Raw genomic sequence first — 20621 nt, forward strand, 5'->3', positions numbered from 1 at the left:
AAAGGATAAAGCCAGAAGAGAGGCCTGAGGGGGTCTGATGGTCCTTCACCTGCTGAAGTCTTCTGAGGCCTTAACCCTCCCTGCCTGTCACAGGATTCAAGCCACTAAACCTCAGCTGTGCCCTGGAGGAGGGCAAGAGGAACTATAGAGTGGAGCAGAAGCTTGAGCCAGACCAGAAACCACTTCCTCTCCCAGACCACAGCTCTTCTTTCAGAGACTGACATGGCCCAGCTGGTGACAACGCAGATGCTGTTCCTTCTGGTGGGGGTGGCCGCAGTACGGACAGCGTGGCCCAGAACTGAGCTTCTCAATGTCTGTATGGACACCAAGCACCACAAGGAAAAGCCAAGCCCAGAGGACAAGCTGCATAAGCAGTGCAGCCCCTGGAAGAAGAATTCCTGCTGCTTCACCAACACCAGCCAGGAAGCCCATAAGGATATTTCCTACCTGTACAGATTCAACTGGAACCATTGCAAATCAATGCCTGCAAAAAGGACTTCATCCAGGACACCTGCCTATATGAGTGTTCCCCCAACCTGGGGCTCTGGATTCAGGAGGTGAACCCAGGGCTGGCACAAGGAGCACATCCTGCACATGCCCCTGTGCAGAGAGGACTGTGAGCAATGGTGGCAGGACTGCCGCACCTCCTACACCAGCAAGAGCAACTGGCAAAAGGGCTGGACCTGGACCTCAGGGTATAACCAGTATCCAGAGAGAGCTTCCTGCCATCCCTTCCATTTCTACTTCCCCACATCTACGGCTCTGTGCAGTGAAATCTGGAGTCACTCCTACAAAGTCAGCAACTACACCTGAGGGAGTGGCCGCTGCATCCAGATGTGGTTCGACCCGGCCCAGGGCAACCCCAACGAGGAAGTGGCAAGGTTCTATGCTGGGGCCATGAGTGAGGCTGGGCACTGTGTGCTTGGGCCTTTCCTGCTCCGCCTGGCCCTGATGCTGCTCTGGCTACTTAGCTGAGCTCCTTTTATCTCCTGATAACTGCACAGCCCCGCTCTGTTTGGGCCCCACAGCTCCTAGCTATTTACTTCTGTTCGTTGGCCAGGGATGGAGCTCTGAGAGTTGAATAAACCAGGCACCCACCATGAAAAAAATAATAATAATTCTAAAGAAGTCTATCTTCTTTACCATGTGTGGGGCACTGAAGGCTCTGCTGAGTCCACTTGGTAGTCAGCTAATAAAACCTGAGAATTCAGATTTATAGGCAATTTCCAGACACGTCACATAGTGACAATCCTCTGGAAATGAGGCTTTTTGGAGCGCTCCAAGCCCATTCTGACCCCTTCCCTTGGCTGCTAGTTTGCCAGTCTGCATGGCTCCCATGGTGGCAAGGCTGCTGGTTTCTAAGGCTAGTGCAGAGGTGTAGTGAGAGGGGTGTAAATAAGCCAAGTTACAATGCCACCATGCTCATTGTGTTCAATGAGATTCAGCCATTTTTCTTTAAAAAATGCTTGTCAGATTTTTGTAAACCTTTGCTTAATTTCCAGAGTTCTGAAAAAGTTTAATTTGACTGTTTTTGTTCTCATTGCTTTTCTGGAGGAGGAGATTTTTCAGAGGTCCTTGTTCTACCATTCTGTATGTGCTTCTCTTGAAGAAACATTTATAAATATCATCTTGATTCAATTCTCCATTGTTTTGGTTTCCTTTCTACTCACATAATACTACAGGATTAGTGAGTAAATCATAAAAATCAGAGGAGAGATACAAGAAAACATATTTTCTAATTCTTTAAGTAGTTTCCTTGTACTATGGTGCTATGGAAGAATGTGTCAAGAGCAAGGTGGATCAAAGCTGTTTATTTCCAAAAAATAAATGTAAATCCAAAGGCACAGTCTTCCTACATTTTATGCTAGTCACAAAAGAAACTGGGATTGGAAACATGTTCAATAAAGGAGAGATAGAAAAGGATATGTAATATTCCAAGAAAATAGAGCTTTTATGCCTAAATTCCCTACAGGGAGTAGTGTGGTGCTTCTAAATGGGCCAAGTATGTGATTACTCAACTCTGAATTTCACTTTGCCAGCACTAAGCCTTTTCTCAACAGCTTTCTTCAAATAGCAGATGCTGAGATGAATGAGATGCAAAATAGAACCATGATCAGTACCTTCCCCTTCTTGAGCAAAACTGGAATTGTAAAGGGTCATGCTGACGAGTACCATGAGATTCACTCCTGGGTGATATCCTGCGCCAAATTCCAGACACCAGTTCATTTTAGGGAGGAGTGGGAAGGAGATTTGCATATATGACTTCACACAGACGCTCCAGCCCTGGAGCATATAAACAGCTGCAGAGTCACAGGTATTACCCAGTACCGGGCCCAGCAGTTTCCAAACAGGTCAAGACCATGGCAGTCCTTAGCTCCACGCTGCTTCCACTCAGGCTGTTTCTATGCTTCGGACTGTTGTGTTCTTCGGCCAGCTCTGCAGATGACGTTGACAGCTGCATGCTCTTCAGTGAGGTCACCACCACTGGCCAAGGCATCATGGCCAATTCAGATGTCTACGAAAGCAACACAAACTACACAGGTGAGGAGAAGCCATTCTCTTTGTTGTCCTTTGTCTTCTGAGGGGAGTTAACTAGAATTTCAGAGCACTCCCCCTCCACTCCTGCTCTCAATCATACAAAACATATGTTTTTGACCCAGATGGGAAATGGAGATAGAAACAAAGAAAGGGAATATGTGTGAGAGAGTTGGCTGGGTGGAACTGTTTCTGCTCTGTTCTCTGTGCAAATCTGAGCTGGGAGTCATTAAGTCCTGATACCCAGGTTAACTGAGCCCCAGTAAGAGCACACCTGCGGCAATTCTCACACTTAAATAAAGTGGGCATTTTTATTGTTTTCAGGGATAATAAGTCCACCAAAGTGTGTGGTCTGTTCACATCTATGTGATAAAACAATGCCACCATGGATGATGGTATGTTGCACAACACGGGGAGGCACTGTTTGCCTTTAGTGTGTGGGTGGAAACTCTAGTGAGCTAGGGAGGGAAAGTGTTCCTCTCGCATCTTGTTTATGAGCAGCCTTGCAGCTGAGAGAAGTTAGGTGGCAGCTCAGGGTTCCCCTGCTAATAAGGGGCAGAGCTAGCTCCTAAATCTCGGTCTTTTCTTCCCAATCCAAGGCTTTTCTTCGAAGTGCCTCGGAACATTTTACGAATATCCCATTTGGGATCAGCCACACCTGTAAGTCAAGACAGGTGCTTTCTGATTACTTTCATAATAACATTTAATATGATTACATGTATTCATGCATTTAGATCTCGTGATAACCTGTTAGGCAGATAACATACCATGGTTATTCCGGTTTCACAGATGAGAAAACAGAGGTAGAAGTGCTAGTCACTTGCTCAGGTCACAGAGTTCCTTACAGGATGGAGCTGGGATATGAACCAGAGCTGTCTAGTTTCAGATACCTGGCCCATAGATACTCTATGCCCCTCACTTATGGTAATGGGAGCTGAGACCCTTACTACATGCTGGATGCTGTTCTCTGGGTAAATGCTATTGTTTTCTCAGATGAGAACTGCAGCATAAGGGAGTTAAAGTTCTACCCAGGCCATAGTGGGTAGCATTGTTAATATCTGAACCTAAGTAACAGCTGAAGTTTGTCCAGCTCTGTTCAGCCAGGCTGTCTAGCTTCAGAGCCTGCTGTCTCATTACTGTGTCATCTTGTTCTCCTAGAGCACCAGGGTGATGTCCACACCCATGAACCATAGATTCCAGACTTGAGGCAGGAGAACAACTATTGTCTGCTTTCACACACTTGTCCCAGCTTGTCCTTCTTTCTTTTCTTCATGGGGTCTGTCGCTAAGGGCTTCAGTTGTGACTTGGGTCACTGTATCCCACCCACTTCCACAGGCAGTGGATCTTGTCCTACCAAGCCAGGGAGGATAACCTTATAATTCAAGATGAGGACAGAAAAGCATAGGTGTGACCTCGCACACAAAGAAGGACCTGGGGGTCATCAGAGGGACTGCTACAAAAGAGATCACAGACTTGGGACGTAAGATAACATAACACAAGGTGAGGGATTTTGCTGTTGAAATGGAAGGAAAAGAAACCCATCTTGTGAAGATGCTGTGGGGGAGATATGTAGAATGGGGGCCTTCTGAAAGTAGCAAGGTAGGAGAATGAACAGTCAAGAGAGGATCCATAAGACCCCTTGAAAGGGAACATGCTGGGTGAGGGGAAAATCAAACATTTACAGAAGGGTTGGGTAGAGTAGAGAGAAAGGGAAAGGAGGAGGAGACCAACTCTGGTTCATTGAATGCCTACTTCGTGCCAGGCACTTCTCCAAACTTCATCTGACTTCATCTCAGAACAGAAATGTGCTAAAGCTCTATGATAAACTGAATCACTGTGTGAGTGATTTGAGAGTCAAAATCCTACGCTCACGGAGATGTGAAGTGCCAGACTCCACACCTAGGATTATATTACATAACAGGCTTCATGATTGCCTCGTACGAGTGTCATTGCAGGACAGCACTGGGACTCGAGACTTTTGGAGAGACTGGGTAAAGACCCACAGAAACCAACTGCTTCTCTTTGATTTTGAAATTTTTTTTAATTTCAGGGTTTGTGTCTACATTGATAAGTCATGCATAAATGGTTTGGCACATTCCATGGCACAAGTGCAGCTCAGGCAGGATCTTAGAAGAGGTTCCCTGGGTTTGTCTTGATATCAGTGAAAGAAACCCGTGACGCAGTGACATTTATATTAAGATTGTGCTGGGCAAGCATCTGCCTCCGTGGGCAAGATGGCTATAACCTGCTTGCCTTTTTCTTGAACCTTCATCTTTAAGGGCATTGTATAATACTGGGCACACAACTTTTTAAATTAATCCGTGAATAGTTATTTAGTGCCTTCCAGGTCTCCAGTGTTTGGCTGGCCACATATTGACATGGATGAAGCCACAGTATATAGTACAGATAGAATGTAATTAAGTACTCAACTCTACAATAACAAATGTAAATGTTTCAGGAGTGAGAGGAAGGGAGGCTGAACTGGCCCAGAGGTGGAACATAGGCAGGGTCCTGGAGAGCAAGCAGGGATGGAATGTGTGATAAGGCAGGGTTCCAGACATGAAAAAGGCCAGAGGCTGGTGTGGGCCAGATACATCTGCAGAACCAGAGGAGGGCTGGCTGCCCCTAGAGCAGAAATGCGAAAAGCACAGTCAGGCTAGGAGGGTCATAAAAGCCATGTGTTGGGTACTATAATCAACAGAAGTGAACAAAGCAGAAATGTCTAGATTCTTTTGAAAGACAGGCACTTTGAAAGTTCTGGAGAGTACTGTGTCCTGATGGAAGTGCTGTGCATGGAATCTGATCTGGCTATGTCCTGAAGAGAGAAGGTAGAGGCCAGAAATCCAAGTGACAGATGCCTAGGAGGGAAAAAAGGAAGCTGGAATCCAGAAGGCAAGAAGGAGAGCAGAAGAAATGGCGAGACAAGAGTTTGCCCGTGGGAGGACTGACAGACTTGGTGCTCTCTGCAGGACAGCACCACTGAGCACCATCCATCTCACCGTTGTGCACACATCTAGAACTGTCAGCTTCTCACTGGGCAAGTCAGGGCCAGTGGGGTTTGGCTCAGCCTACCTTGATTGGCACAAACAGAACAGAAATGTTTTGTGCTAAAAAATAAATAGATAAATAACGATCACAATTCATCTGACACCCATCATGTGTTAAAGTCTTACACTCTTCTCTGTGCTCCTCCCAGGAATGCTGTAAGATAAGGTAGTGTGATCTCCTTATAATGAGGGATGTCATCATCCCCAGACCTAGGACCAGACCTGCTGCAGAGTGGGCATTAGATATACACTTGTGGAGTGAGTAATGAACAATAAGGAAACAAAGGCTGAGGGATGAAATGACCTCTCCTAAGTGGGAGAGCTAAAATTCTTATTTAGAACTGGCTGATCCTACTGTGCTACCTGCTCGATTTTCTTTGCTTTGTAAAAAGAAGTCTTTGAATGAATTTTGGGTGGCTGACAGGGCCCTGGAGAATAACCCTTTAGCACTGAGAAATTCTTCCAGAAGGGATCTTCTAAGGAAGGAAATGGACAGACTGAATGAAGTGTCCTCTTGAAGTTCCCTCTGTGTTACACATCAGAATACTGGAATCAGCCAGTGTGAGTGAGGTCCCTGTGACCATACCCTAGGCTAAGTCAGCAGGAAGACTCACCTGACTGGGGAAGGTCAGGAAGCCCTAGGATTATATGACAGGTACTGAGGCTCAGAGACCCCACCCATTCCCTCATGCTCAACAACAGAGGCCAAGGGCATCAGTATTTCTGGGACCAGGAAATGGACTCAGCTTTGACTTGGCACTATTGGCCCCTTATGTCATGACACACTTCCCGGGGGGCCCACTTGATCCTTTCCCATGCATTGAGCCCACCTCTTCCCATACTCCACTCCGCCTGAGAGAAGGGCAGAACAGGCTGTCCCCTTCATCTGGCAGACAGGAACCTGGCTCTGGAGGTTAAGAGCCAGCCAGGGTCTCACCCCTGTGACACAACAAAACCAGGGCAGGCGCACATGTCTTCTTTTGTTTACCTTTTACTGCAGAAAATTTGGAGAACACAAAAATGCACAAGGAAGAATATAAAAATAATGGATAATCCCACTACCAAGAAATCACCATAGTAAGATCTTATACTTCCTTCCAGACTTTTTTCTTCAACTTCATTTAAAATGGGATACAATGCCCAGAGCATGATACTGGAGACCCAGAATCAAGTCCCACGTTGGGCTCCCTGCATGAAGCCTGCTTCTCCCTCTACCTGTGTCTCTGCCTCTGTGTGTGTGTATGTCTCTAATGAATAAATAAAATCTTTAATAAAATAAAATAATAAAATAAAATGGGATACTATATGTACAACGCTATTGGTAACTTCCTTTTTCACACTGATGTTTGATTTCACTATCCTCATCCTATCTGACTGCACAGATGGCTGATTGGTTCCTTACCCTTTCCTCCTAGTGTGGGTTCCTGTGAATGCCAACATCACCTCTGTGGTCCTGCGAGCAGTGGATGCGAACAACAACGCACTAGGCCTCTGGGAAAAAGTAGATGAGCTTTGCAACAACAGTGTCCTGTATCACCTGGAGAACCCGAGTGACGAGCTCTTCACAGCAAGCTGGATATCTCCGAAGTCCACGAACATAACCACAATCACGCTACAGTAAGAATCTATCTCTATGTGATTTACTTTGGGCTTTTACAACTGCAGATGGGGTTTATGCAGTTTTACACTGACCTTGGACAACTCAAAACACCCTAGACATGATGTGGAGAATTTAGTAGCTGAATTCCTTTTCTGCCTCATTATTCTCTGTCCTACCTTCTACCTACAGGAGTTCACACACATGCACAAACCCCCAGGCAGACTCATCATAGACAGAAAGCTCTGGTCACAGCTATACAGTGGTTAAAGCAAAACAAGCAAAGAAACAAATGAAAACAAAACTTATTTGGGGAAAGAGACTTCAGGATAGGACCAGGCTCAATTCTGAATACAATGTGGGCAAGTGGGAATTATAGCCAAGAAGCAGGGTGGGAATCACTGAGAGGAGACAGTTAAGGCCTTATCAGGGGGATTCTGGCTAAACTGACCTAACAGGATTCTTGCAGATAGCAGGCCAGGGCCCTCAGGTATTCCCTGGGAGTGGTAGAGGAGGAAGGACTAGGTATTCGGGGTAAAGGGTGGAAGGTACTTGCTCAACTGACTTAGCAGGGTTCCTACTAAAACTGTATTTTACAAGCAAGTGCACAGATAGGCTTGAGAAGGTTCTAGAGCCTGACAAAAGTTTGATTAAGCAAAGATCTTTGTCACTAGCCATGCTGCTTGCTTCAAATTCTGGAGAATCATTTTTTAAAATACAGATTCATTTTGGGAACGCCAAGTGTGATGATTGTGTCATAAAACTGGCTTCAAAAAAATAAAATTAAAAAAACTGGCTTCCTAGTGTCATACAAAATGGACATGCTCAGATTGTGAGGTGAAGCCACCTGGGGGCTTACATTACACTTGAACAAAAAGACGTTCCTCTCCGCTAGCAATGTTATCCAGGTTACTTCAGGTGTCCATGTTGAGAGGCCCTCACACTTTCAGACTGCCGCTTTGTACTGAAAGGGCAGGTCAAGCCATGTACCCTGGTCATGTCCCCTGGGTCTCTGTGGACACTGGTGGTGATGATGCTATCAAGCCATCCTGCCTTCTCCTGCCAAACCCGGGGCCTGGTTGGACATAGTTGGCCCTAGAGAGGTAATTTTGCCCACAGTGACTTCGGAAAGTGGAAATCTAAGGGAGCTGCTACATTCCAGGCTCAGGAGGACAGCAGCCTCTTCGAAGCCAGCAAAAACTAGTCAGGGCAACGACTTTGCTTTCTCTTACCTCATTAAAGCCTTCACACTCCATGCTACAACAGATAAAAGGCCCAACTGTGACAACCTGCCACAGAAACAGCACATTCCCACCCACAGTGCAGTCTCCAGACCTCTCTTAAACTGGCCTCTCTGGTTTGGTCCCCACGCCTAAGAGGAAAGAGGAGTAGCACATACGATGGGAGAACAGAGAGCAGGGAGCTCACTGTGCTGGGGGCGGGGCCCAATGGGATGTGAAGAGGCTCCTGCCCACAGGGCTCCACAGTGAGTTTTGGGTAGGCAGGGCCTCTATGGAAATAATTGCAGATGTTGAACATCACTCCTCAAGAAAGCATTCCCTAAAACCCAGGTCAAGTTCCAGCTTCCTGTTTTCACTCTCATAGCTTCCACTGCTTTGTCATAACACATATCACAATTGGGATCTAATTATTTAACTTGTTTATTGATTGTTTTGTTTCAAGTCTGTCTCTCTGAAGAGATGGTAAAGTGCCACAAGGGTGAGAACCCTGCCTGTCTCCTCCACCCATGTCCCCTCGGCACCAAGCACGGTGACTGACATGTGGCTGGAGCATTCTCATTAGTCAACTGTTCAAAGTATGAACAAGAGACTGAAATAATAACAGAACCACTGATCTAAGAACAGCACAACAAGCTGTACAGATTGTTTAATGAACACTAAGCACCTCCTATGCATCAGGCATTGCTGACAATAGAACCTGTCCTCCTGCCGTGGCAGGATTGGCTCACAGCAAGGCAGTGCAGTTGAGGGGCATGTCTCTCTAATGGAGCTCCATCTGGGTTAATGACAACAGGGAGATATGGCTTCACAGAGGCCACTGTTGAGTATATAGGCAGATGGGACCAGGCCAGAGACAATGGGTGGAATTGGCTTGAACAGTGACCAGGTGTGCATTCCAGGCTGTGGGGAGTTCAGGTGCTGAAGATGGTGGGGGGTGGGTGATGGACAAGAGCTTGACTGGAGCAAGACCACGGAGGATCTTAGTCAAGACAATATTGACCAGATCAGCAATGATCTGTTGATTATGCTTGAGAGAACACTAAGGTTGGGATCCTCTGGGAAGGCAGAAAAGGGAGCTAGACTTGGGAGTTCCACAGCTGAGAGCCTCACCATTATCTCTCATTGATTTACCCTCCACAGAGCCTTCACTATTAATTTCTATGATGTGGCTACATTTTCTTCTCTGCAACTAGAAAGAAAAGGTAAGTTCCTCTGTGGCCTATTTACACATTTCCGTCAGCCTGGAAAATTACTTGATGAGGGCCCCAGAAGAATCTTCTAATCATGTGTTATCCAGATGTCAGTTGAGTTTCCTAATACCTGAGACCTACAGAAGACAGCTCGACCCTTTATCCTACACCTTGTAGGAAACAAAAGCCATTCCCGAGATTTTTTGCCAATTCCCAGGGGCCTCTAATTCTCACAGCCACCTGTGGCTCGAGACTCCTGCTGCCTCGGGAGCCGTTATGTCCAATACCACATAGATGGATAAAAGAGTCAGCCCTTTAATTTCACAAAGAATTCCCATTCGCACAAAGCCTTCCTAGGTATAGCAGACTCTAACCAAGGGGCTTAAGGGGAAGAGGGGGAGATTTGCACAAAGAAGCCTTGATAGTGTAGAAATGCTCATACTTTCCTTAGTTCTCAGAGTAGCCTCTGGCCACCACCACTACCACAAGGGATTACTGACCTTCCATAAGTTGTCGTCCCCAACTTCCAATTATCCTGAAGTTCCTTGTCCTTCTCCTCCCTTCTCGGTGGTCTTCCTTCTCTCTTGCCTCCTTCTAGGGAGCTGAAACAAATTCAAGAAACTGAGGTCCAGGAAAGACAGGTAATTTGTCTGAAACCACAAAGAAAGTAAATGGAGAAACTAGGACTCATAGCCCACATCTTACACTTTCCTCTCACTTTTCTTAGACTTACATCAAAATTATAAAGGCAATCATTTTTAAATATTCATTTATTTACTTGGGGGGGAGAGAGAGAGAGTAGGGGTGTAGGAATAGGGGCAGAAGGGTAGACAGAGAAGCTGACTCCCCACTCAGCAGGGAAGCCTGAAGCAGGACTCGATCCTAGGACCCTGAGATCATGACGTGAGCCAAAGGGAGACACGTAACCAATTAGGCCACCCAGGTGCCCCAACAATCTTTCATTCTTAATGAAGTTTTTAAATACAAAGTTCAATCAAGAACAAGAAACATTGGTCTTTCTCAATGTCCAGATAACAGATCTTCCTTGGGAGCCCCCAGTACTGAAATACGTGCAGCATGCTGCCCATCTTCCTGCTGGCCATACACTGCAAATACAGTCACAAGGGATATCTATTTTCAACAATAAATTTTAAAGTGCTTCTGCCTAAGGAAACTATTACATGAATGCCTTCATGGCTTCCTTGGTGGTTTCCCTCTGTGAAAAGACTGGGGTGTTATTTTCTTCCTGAAGGACATTTTCAAGATGAATACTCATGTAAATGCTAAGAAAGAAAAAAAAAATGTTTGTTTCCAATCAGGATTCCTTAGGTCCACACTAATAAAATCCAGTTTAAAAAAAAAAAAAAAGTAAGGAAGGAAGGAGTTGTGTTCAGACTCTGTGGCTCAGTGGGATACTGGTGAAACATCTGCCCTGGGAAACACTAAATGAGTTAAAACAATGCCTCGTAACTGGTAGGCACCCTCCCACCAGGGTAGAGTGCCTGGGCCTGAGCAAATCATGGGACTTTGCTCTCCTCTTTCCATATAGTTCTCTTTGATCCACATACTATTGGAGGCATCATAACAAAGCTTCAGTTTTTCCAGGATCAGCCCCTGGCCTGGTTCTCTCCAACTCTCTGCAAGGCAACCTCAGAAAACCAAAGGATGGTCAGACCTCTGCACAGGACAATAAGCAGTGCCTCTGAAACCATAGAAAGAGATTCAGGGGTCTGGATGGGGTCTCCATGCACCTGCTTTAGAGCAGGGGTAGCTGTCCTCAGGTCTGGATGATATCTAGTTCTTATCAACTTTATGTGCAACCTTTGAAATTAGTAAGGAAAAAAACTGTGCCATTCTGGATCATATTTGCACTGATTGATCTAATATAACATTAAGGACATGAAGACATTCGAGGACAGACTACCCACCCAACAATAAATTCAGTAGTTGTATAAACTCCTTCCCCCCATAGGATTGTATAGACCTTAAGGGTAGAGAGTGTTTCTTATTTGTTTTTTCTTCCTTGACATTCTGTACTCCCTAGTTTTCCTCCTCTTTTACATATACTTGGCCACTGAGACGTGTTGACTGAAGTTTGCTCATGAATTTCTGGCTCTGGCCTTTTGTCAGATTAGCCTCCTTTCTCTAGTGTCTCCCCCTCCAAAAGAGGTCCTAATGCCATTGTGTTTTTTTTTTTTTCCAGGCACAACCACCTCCCAGATCTCAACAACCAGGACAACCTCACATCCAACCCCAACAACAAAACATATCTCTACAACAACAACCCCACACTCAACCCCAATAACAGAACACATCTCCACAACCAAGACAACCCCACACCCGATCCCAAGAACAACCAACTTGGCCAACAGAACCTTCCTCTGCCCCATCACAAGTGCCATTCAGATCCTCCTAGTCTTTCTCACCAGCAAACTCCTCTCCTAGAAGGAAGCTAGGAGAATAATTGGTCCTGCGCCCACTGCATCCTCCTACGTTCAGTCTCAAGCCAGTGCTCTGATAGGTGTGCAAATGAAGACTCTACATTCTCAAATGTACAACTCTACTGCCACTGCTTTGGACCAAAACAGAGACCTGGAGGTCACTTGGTGGAGAGGGTAGCTAGTCCACTCACTGGTGGACTCAGGGCATACAGATGTTCAACTGGATCTCTCAGAACATTAATTAGGCTTTTTGTTAACTACTTAGACCTGGTCTGGGTGTAACCCAGAATTCCGACTCTCGGTATCACAAGCTGACAGCCAATTCCACGGCCAGTGTAAACTTTTGTTCACGGTCAAATATTCCTCTACACCTGAGTCTCTGAGGGATAAAAAAAAAAACCTTTCTTCACTTTCAAGATGACCTCAGATTTCTGACCAACCCCACTCAGGCTATACAGACCTTCTGTGTCTCATGTCACCCAACAAGGGAAGGAAAAATGATTAGCCTTGATGTTATTGGTCATACCAGTAGTATGTGAAGGGCTAGACAACAGGAATGTACCATGTCTGAGCAACCAACCATAGGGAAATATTATGGTATAAATACATTATTTCCTATGTCGTACCAAATAAGCTATACTTCAAACAAGAATAATGAATGTGTTAAATTCAAGTATGTCTTTAATGAGTGATTACTCTAACTTAAAGTACAACCTGGTGTCTAATTTTATTCATGTATGTGAACCTTTAAAAAAATTAAAAGAATGGTGGGAGTGTATATTTTTAAAGCCAGATCTAAGGGTAGAGTTTTACCAATTTTACTTTTCCTCAGTACAAACTGGTCATTTTTCCCCTAATGGTAATTCCCACTAAGAAATGGGCAAAATATTTAGAGCACTCATAATACAATGTAAAACTAACAGAAAAGTGTGAGATTTCCAGTAATATCCTGGTAATAGGCAACAGTTTTATTTTTTTTTAATTTTTATTTATTTATGATAGCCACAGAGAGAGAGGGGGGGGCAGAGACACAGGCAGAGGAAGAAGCAGGCTCCATGCACCGGGAGCCCGACGTGGGATTCGATCCTGAGTCTTCAGGATTGCGCCCTGGGCCAAAGGCAGGCGCCAAACCGCTGCGCCACCCAGGGATCCAGGCAACAGTTTTATTTTAATAATTATGCTGAATTCCAGGATGCCAACATCCAGGAACAAGTCTTCTTTGGGGGCAGGTTCTGTCAACTTCTTCTTCCCTGTGAATAGGGCACACTTTCCTACATGCGGTTCTTTAATTTTTGTTAAGAACTGGATGTGTTAAAGGTTATAACATGGTGGTTCTGGCAATCGGGCTCAGCCTCCTCTCCAGGACACACTGCTGCTTGTTGCTTGACTTTTCTCAACTATTTCGTGCAGACTGCATTCCTTGTTGAGTGTGGTCATTGACATCGCTTTTCTGTTATCTCAGTAGCAAGCCAGCTACCTGACAGATTTTCTCAAATTTCAAAATTTAGCAGCTTCTTTCCTCATTAAGCATTCCTCTAATAGCTGGAAGTTTTCTTTTCTTAGATCCTAGACTGAGAAAGTTCACTCTGACAGTCTTTACCAGCTTAAAGGTTGCTGCGGTGGAGTGACAGATTCCTGGAGCTCCTCACCCTGCCATTTTCTATGACATCAGTACTGCCAGGCACTGTGCTAAGCGCTTTGAGTGCATCATCCCATTTAATTGTCAGGACAATCCTAGAAGATATAGCTGTTTTAGAGATGAGGACACTCAGGCAGAGACAGAGAAATCATTTGTCCAGAGTTGCTCAGTAAGTGGTGAGGCTGGGTTGTGACCACTTCAGAGCCTGCAGCATTAACCAGGATGCCTGTAGGGCCCCCTGCGTGGCTTCTGCAACCCCCAGCATCCCCCAGGAAAACCTGCCCCCCAGGGTCCTATGATAAGGACAGGGTACAGGTGTTACTCATGGACACAAGCTCCAGCAGTGCTCCTCCACACCCACTCCCTGCTGCCACCTCTGAGATAAGCTGCAGTGAGCCCTGACCCAAAAGCAAGGGACAAGCTTCATATTTATACATCATGGCTCAGCCTGGCTACATCTCAGGTTCAGTGTAGAAGTTGGGACAACTATTGGGGCCTCAGTAAAAACACTCTCAAGCTGGAAACTTTGAGACTCAAAGAAATCTGGGGAGCTGAATGCAGACAATGCAGCACAGAGGCAGTAACACAAGGCCATTGGATTCACAGGCAGGGAACATGTGAAGTTCCAGCTCTGATGCTCAAAAAGAAGGGGGACCTTCTGCCCCAGTTTCTCATCTGTTCCATACAGGGTTGGTCTAGGTGGCATCTGAGCCCTCTTGTGGGTGGGTCTCCATTTTGATTTCTCTGTCACATCCACACCTAGTTCTCAAAGTTGAGTCAGAGGTGGTAAGGCAGTGTGGCTCGATGCCATGTGTGATTGATGGGCAGAGGCTGCTGGGAGCCCTGTGGAGGAAGACATGAAAGCCAGGCTCAGAGAGTGTCTGGGCACCAGGATGGCTTAGTCAGTTAAGTGTCTGCCTTCAGCTCAGGTTATGATCTCAGGTCCTGGGATCGAGCCCCACGTTGGGCTCCCTGCTCAGTGGGGAGTCTTCTTCTCCTTCCCCCGCCAACTCATGCTTTCTCTCTCTCTCATTCTCTCTCTCAAATAAATAAATCTTAAAGAAAAAAAGAAAAAAGAAACAGTGTCGTATTCAACAATGTTATCTCCCCTGGGCTCAGGAGGCCAGACTAGAGTGGCAGGGCTTCCTGGTATCTGCCGTCCTTGCTCTTTCTTGAGAGAATCCAGTGAGCGGCCAGCAGAACCAGAGTAAAGGGATAGACAAGTATGGACATTCACCATCTAGGAACAGGCTAATCCTGATCCTCACTGATGAGAAGATGACCAACCACAAGGAAAACAGACATATAGGATCTTCAAGGAAACCCACAGGGCTGCACCTGGTGCGGAGAAGAAAGAGGTGAACAAAAGATGGACTATTTCCACTCCCACACTCACTTACCCAACCTTGTTCTTCCACTTTTACGTTTTCTTGTTTGCGGCTTCATGTTTTGTGAAATTCAACGTGGGCTTATCCTGAGTTGGAAACAGCAACTGCCCATCCGTTGAAGGGAAGTGAGCTTCTGTGCTGAAGAAGTAGGAAAGGAAACTGCTGTCTTCCAAATCCTGGTACCTTGAAGACCTTCACACTGCAGGAGGAGTCCGAGCCCAGCTAGTGGTCCAGCTATCACACCGACCGTGCAGAGCAGGGAAAACGTTCACAACAGGCAGAACACGCAGATGTCATCTTACTATCTATCAACCTCCACATTAGTTTTGAAAATAAATGTTTAAAAATATTAATAATGAAGTAAAAAAAAACTTTATTATTTCAAACAAGGGGCAGTTTGGCAATTGTCTTAGAAAATAAACTCTGGAAAAAAAAAAAAGAAAATAAACTCTGAGGCCAGACCACCTGAGTTTAATTCATTTAATTTTACCCTTTATTAGTTGTGGGACCTTGTACACATTACTACCTTCTGTGTGACTCAGTTTCTCCATCTGTAAATTAAGGAGAAATATAGTAGCTACCCACACGCCCTTGTGGAGATTAAGTCAGTTAATACATATAAAGCATGTGGAACAGTACCTGGCACAAAGTAAGCATATATAATTATCTAATGCCTAAAAAGGCATCACAAATGATATACTGATGTGCAAGAAAGCCAAGTATTGTACCCATATAAATATGTGCAAATAAAATGGTACCTATTACAAGGATTACAAGTACTAACATGTAACTCTTTTTTCTTTTTTAATATTTTATTTATCCATGAGAGACACACAGAAAGAGGCAGAGACATAGGCAGAAGGAAGCCTAATGCAGGACTCAATCCCAGAACCCCAGGATCACAACCTGAGCCAAAGGCAGATGCTCAACTACTGAGCCACCCAGGTGCCCCACTAGGTCCCCACTAACGTGTAACTCTTACAAGAAATGGTTCATGTCCGACTTTCCAGTCTTTCTCCACAGCCCCATCACCGCCCTTCAAGCTTCTAAGTAAAATGCCTCCTTGTGTGCCGGGTCTGTTCCTTTCTACAGAGAAACTAAACTGTTGGTGAGGGGTTTAATTCTTCTACATAATAGTTAAGAGAGAGGGTGGAGAAGAAAGAGAGAAGCCAAGTTTAGGATGAGTATTGTGGGGGCTGAGATGGAAAGGAGCCTCTACAGGCCGAGCGGAGGCTAAGGGATTTCCCAAGAGCTGCTCTAGGTTACAAACCGGTTACCTCTTCGTGTCCTTCAAGGCATACAAGTGAAAATAAGAATTATTTTACTTCTGATGGCTGAAATGTTATTTCTTTGACTGCAGCTCAGCAGTGAAACTGGGACATATGGACCACCCCCCCCCACCCTGCTTTTATATATGTTATGTCCATGTATATAGATAGAATGAAGTTAAATATATATACCTGATAGAAGTGGGGAATAACTTCTGCAAAAACCCACACATTTATATATGCATATGCATATAACCTGTATGTAAAAATAGACTTTAGGTTCAGATGCTTGAGTTCAACAAACTCAAAAAGCCTTTGGCTAAAGGAACAAAATATGTAGATAGTACATTTAAAGAGCTTGGGAAATTTTTTTAATTGTTAATTGAGTCTTTTTCTCCTTTCTCTATTTCTTTTCTTTCCTTTCTTTTTTTTTTTTTTTCAAGCCAAACAAATTTAGGTTCAAATCCCAGCTCTTCCACCTAATGAGTAACTTTGAATAAGACCCTTCATCCCCTTAGACCCCAGATTTCTCAGTGGACTGGAGCCTCCTCCCACCTCACAGAGCCACAGTGACAGAGATGCTGGACACAGAGTGGTGAGCATAATGTTAAGCCAATCAATACCAACAACCTTAATTTGGTTAACAACACAATCTCCATGAGGGTGGAAAACATTATACCCCACAATCTGGTTCAGTTGCATACTTTTTTTTTCCTTTTCTAAATAGTTTTCTAGAATGGAGAATGGAGCCTTGACCAGTGTTGCCACAGATCTATTTAGTTCTACACTCTGCAAAAAATCCTGCTTTTAGGGGCCAACCAGATGGAATGATAAAAAGCATTGTTTGTGATACTACCAGCTAAGGCTCTCTCTGCCTGGGGCAAACCTACTCCCTACCAATCTTCCCACCAATCTTTATGGTTTATCCTGCCATTAAAGGGAGTACCTTGTCCGTGAGCACCAGTCTAAGGGCAGCTACCAAATGATGGTGTGGCCATGAGGATACAAATTTACTAAAAGATCCTCGATTCAGAAAGCTGGCTTGTCTTTAGTTAAGGTAGTAGTTGAGGACTAAAATAATTCTTTTTTTTGTTTGTTTGTTTTTTTTTTTTTTGTTTTTTTTTGAGGACTAAAATAATTCTTACTCACAAATGGAAATGGAAAATCTCCAGGAAGATAAAATCAGCCATATAACTAAGTCTGGAGAAATACTTAGGGGGTTTTATTTTGTGGTGGTTGTCTTCTAAATGGAAATACATAAAGAATAACACCTATGGGAAGTATCCTCGAAATTTCAGTATTAAATCTCAAAATGTTTACCTAACCAGGTTCAACCTGTTCTTTGAAGATGGCAGGCGATTTCACACATTGAATAACTAACTAATCAGCACCTGCTGGGTAGTGGGGCTCTAGGCTAGGTTCTGGCGAAAGGAGAGTAATAAGGCAATGCTGAGATCTCCATGATCAGGAAAGACAGTAAACCAGTAAGCAAATAAATGAGACAAAAGGAAATATAGGTAAAAGTTTTGAGACTGCGAGAAAGGGGAGTATATAGGAATTACAACAGAAAATAACAAGGTGGCCAAGGAAGGCTTCTGCAAGGGGGATCTTTTGGCTGGGATCTGAGAATGATCGGTTTTATGAAGAGGTGGGAGGTGGGGGTGAGGGGGCAGCATTCCAGGCAGAAGGGCAGAAAATACAAAGATCTTGAGGTAGGAATGAAACTGATGTGCTTTAGGACTTGAAAAAAGGCCAGTGTGACCAGCTCTCCAGATGGAGGCTGTGGAGAACCAGTGCCTGGGTCATATGAAGCAGAACCCAAAGTTTGGGTTCTGTTTTAAAATCAAAAGAAAGCTTTCAACCGGTAATAGGAGGGAAGAGAGAACTAAAGAAATATGGAAGAGAACCAAAGGGTGAGCAGGAGACCAGCAAAGAGGCCATGTCAATAATCCAGGCAAGAAACAGGGGCAGTTTGGCCAGGGGCAATGGCACTGAAAATGGAGAGATAGACAAAAATCATTGCATATTTTATTTTTTTAAAAGATTTTATTTATGTATTCATGAGAGACACAGAGGGAGAGAGAGAGAGGCAGAGACATAGGCAAGGGAGAAGCAGGCTCCCTGCGGGGAGCCCAATGTAGAACTCAATCCCAAGACCCCAGGATCACAACCTGAGCAAAAGGCAAACACTCAACCACTCAGCCACCCAGGTGCCCCAATACTGCATTTTTTTTTAAGATTTTATTTATTTATTCATGAGAGACACAGAGAGAGAGAAGCAGAGACATAGGCAGAGGGAGAAGTGGATTCCTTGTGCTTAGGAGGGGCATAGAAGGGAGCCCTATGCGAGACTCGATTCCCAGACCTGGATCAGGACCTGAACTGAAGGCAGACACTCAACCACTGAGCCACCCAGGCATCTCTAACATTACATATTTAGAAGTAGAACCAATAGAACTTTCTGATGATTAGAAATAAGTGGTAGGAATCCAGGACAATACCCAGATTTCTGGCTTGAAAAAAAATGGATGGTAGCAGTATTTTCAGGGAAGACTGGCGAAGAATAAAATCTAAAGGAGGAAATTGGGATTTCGCTTTAGGAAATGTTAACTTTGAGATGTCCATGTAGCACCTCGCTACCCAATGGTTCTCTCTGCAGGCAAAGTAAACCTTTAAGAGGTTTACTAGAATCACACTAGCCCTTCTATTTCTTCAGGTTGTCATCAGCCACAGTGATATTTGTGAAAAGTGAAAAGGGTTTTTATACTGAGTTCATACTTTTACTAAATTGGGAGTTTTCATTAATAAACTGGCTGCTTGAAGGTGAACTTGGGCTGACGTGCTGAGGATTTGTTTCTTGGGCATCTTGAAGTACACAAGCCTGGGATGTCATTTCTTTAGCCAACCAGGGGGGGAAAAAAAAAGGAAGAAACAAAAAAAAAGGTCAGTGCTTTTTTTTTTTTTTTTTAATGATTAATATTCCTGTCTTGATAGTGACAGAATGCCAGTGGGATTTGGGGGACAGATTCTGAAGGAAGCAAATCAACTGATGAGCTACTTGAAAGCCTAACTGCCGCTTTGAAACTCCTTCCAGCGCACAAACCACCCTCCCCTACTTTTTCTTTTGTGGTGATAGCAGTTCTCTCTGCAGCTATGTGGAGAGTGTTTATCTGGGACAGTTTCCAAAAGTGTCTTGCAACAGAATCTTGCTATAAAGTTAAACTGCGTGAAACTAACAATGATTTTTCTGTGTGCAAGAGAGACTAGAAATATCCCAGACATAACAAAAGCGAAACGAGCACAATCTGTTTCCCACCTTTAAAATAATTCTATTTCCAGAAGGAATATAAAAGTTTGGAATGTAAAAACACACACACACACACACACACACACAAAATGGACACTTACCATAGATCTAGTCTATGAGTAGCCACACATATACAACTGATCGTATTCTGGCCGTTTCTATAACCCACTGGTAGTGACTACATCCAGTTCAGACTAAATGACAGCTGAGTTCTGGTCATTCTGTTCACAGTGATACGGTCAAATTAATTTTTCTCAACTTCTCACCTTAGAGAGGGTTTTAATTTCAAGAATCCCATGCTTTAAAAATCTGTGTATCTCCAAAAGATCGGGATAGTCCCCTGTATATTCTCAGACCATAATGCCTTGAAATTAGAACTTAATCACAACAAGAAGTTTGGAAGGACCACAAACACGGGGAGGTTAAGGACCATCCTGCTAAAAGATGAAAAGGTCAACCAGGAAATTAAGGAAGAATTAAAAAGATTCATGGAAACTAATGAGAATGAAGATACAACCGTTCAAAATCTTTGGGATGCAGCAAAAGCAGTCCTGAGGGGGAAATAAATCGCAATACAAGCATCCATTCAAAAACTGGAAAGAACTCAAATTCAAAAGCTCACCTTACACATAAAGGAACTAGAGAAAAAGCAACAAATAGACCCCACCCCCAGCAGAAGAAGACAGTTAATTAAAATTCGAGCAGAACTAAATGATATCAAGACCAAAAGAACTGTGGAACAGATCAACAGAACCAGGAGTTGGTTCTTTGAAAGAATTAATAAGATAGACAAACCATTAGCCAACCTTATTAAAAAGAAGAGAGAGAAGACTCAAATTAATAAAATCATGAATGAGAAAGGAGAGATCACTACCAACACCAAGGAAATACAAACGATTTTAAAAACATATTATGAACAGCTGTATGCCAATAAATTAGGAAATCTAGAAGAAATGGACGCATTCCTG

General features: G+C 44.2%; 1 protein-coding gene and 1 pseudogene across 1 annotated transcript; both read left to right on the top strand.

Annotated features, from left to right (window-relative positions):
* Positions 1–222: 222 nt before the first annotated feature.
* On the top strand, positions 223–975 carry LOC121499296 (annotated as a pseudogene).
* Positions 976–2360: 1385 nt separating this feature from the next.
* Positions 2361–12751, top strand: PLET1 (placenta expressed transcript 1). The gene is made up of 4 exons (XM_041773002.1): positions 2361–2541; positions 6998–7199; positions 9561–9622; positions 11814–12751. Exons 1-4 carry the CDS (start codon positions 2361–2363, stop codon positions 12053–12055), a joined length of 687 nt encoding a protein of 228 aa, XP_041628936.1. The 3' UTR covers positions 12056–12751.
* The last annotated feature ends 7870 nt before the right edge of the window (positions 12752–20621 follow it).

Source organism: Vulpes lagopus, chromosome 10 (assembly GCF_018345385.1).
Source record: "Vulpes lagopus strain Blue_001 chromosome 10, ASM1834538v1, whole genome shotgun sequence".
Lineage (NCBI taxonomy): Eukaryota > Metazoa > Chordata > Mammalia > Carnivora > Canidae > Vulpes > Vulpes lagopus.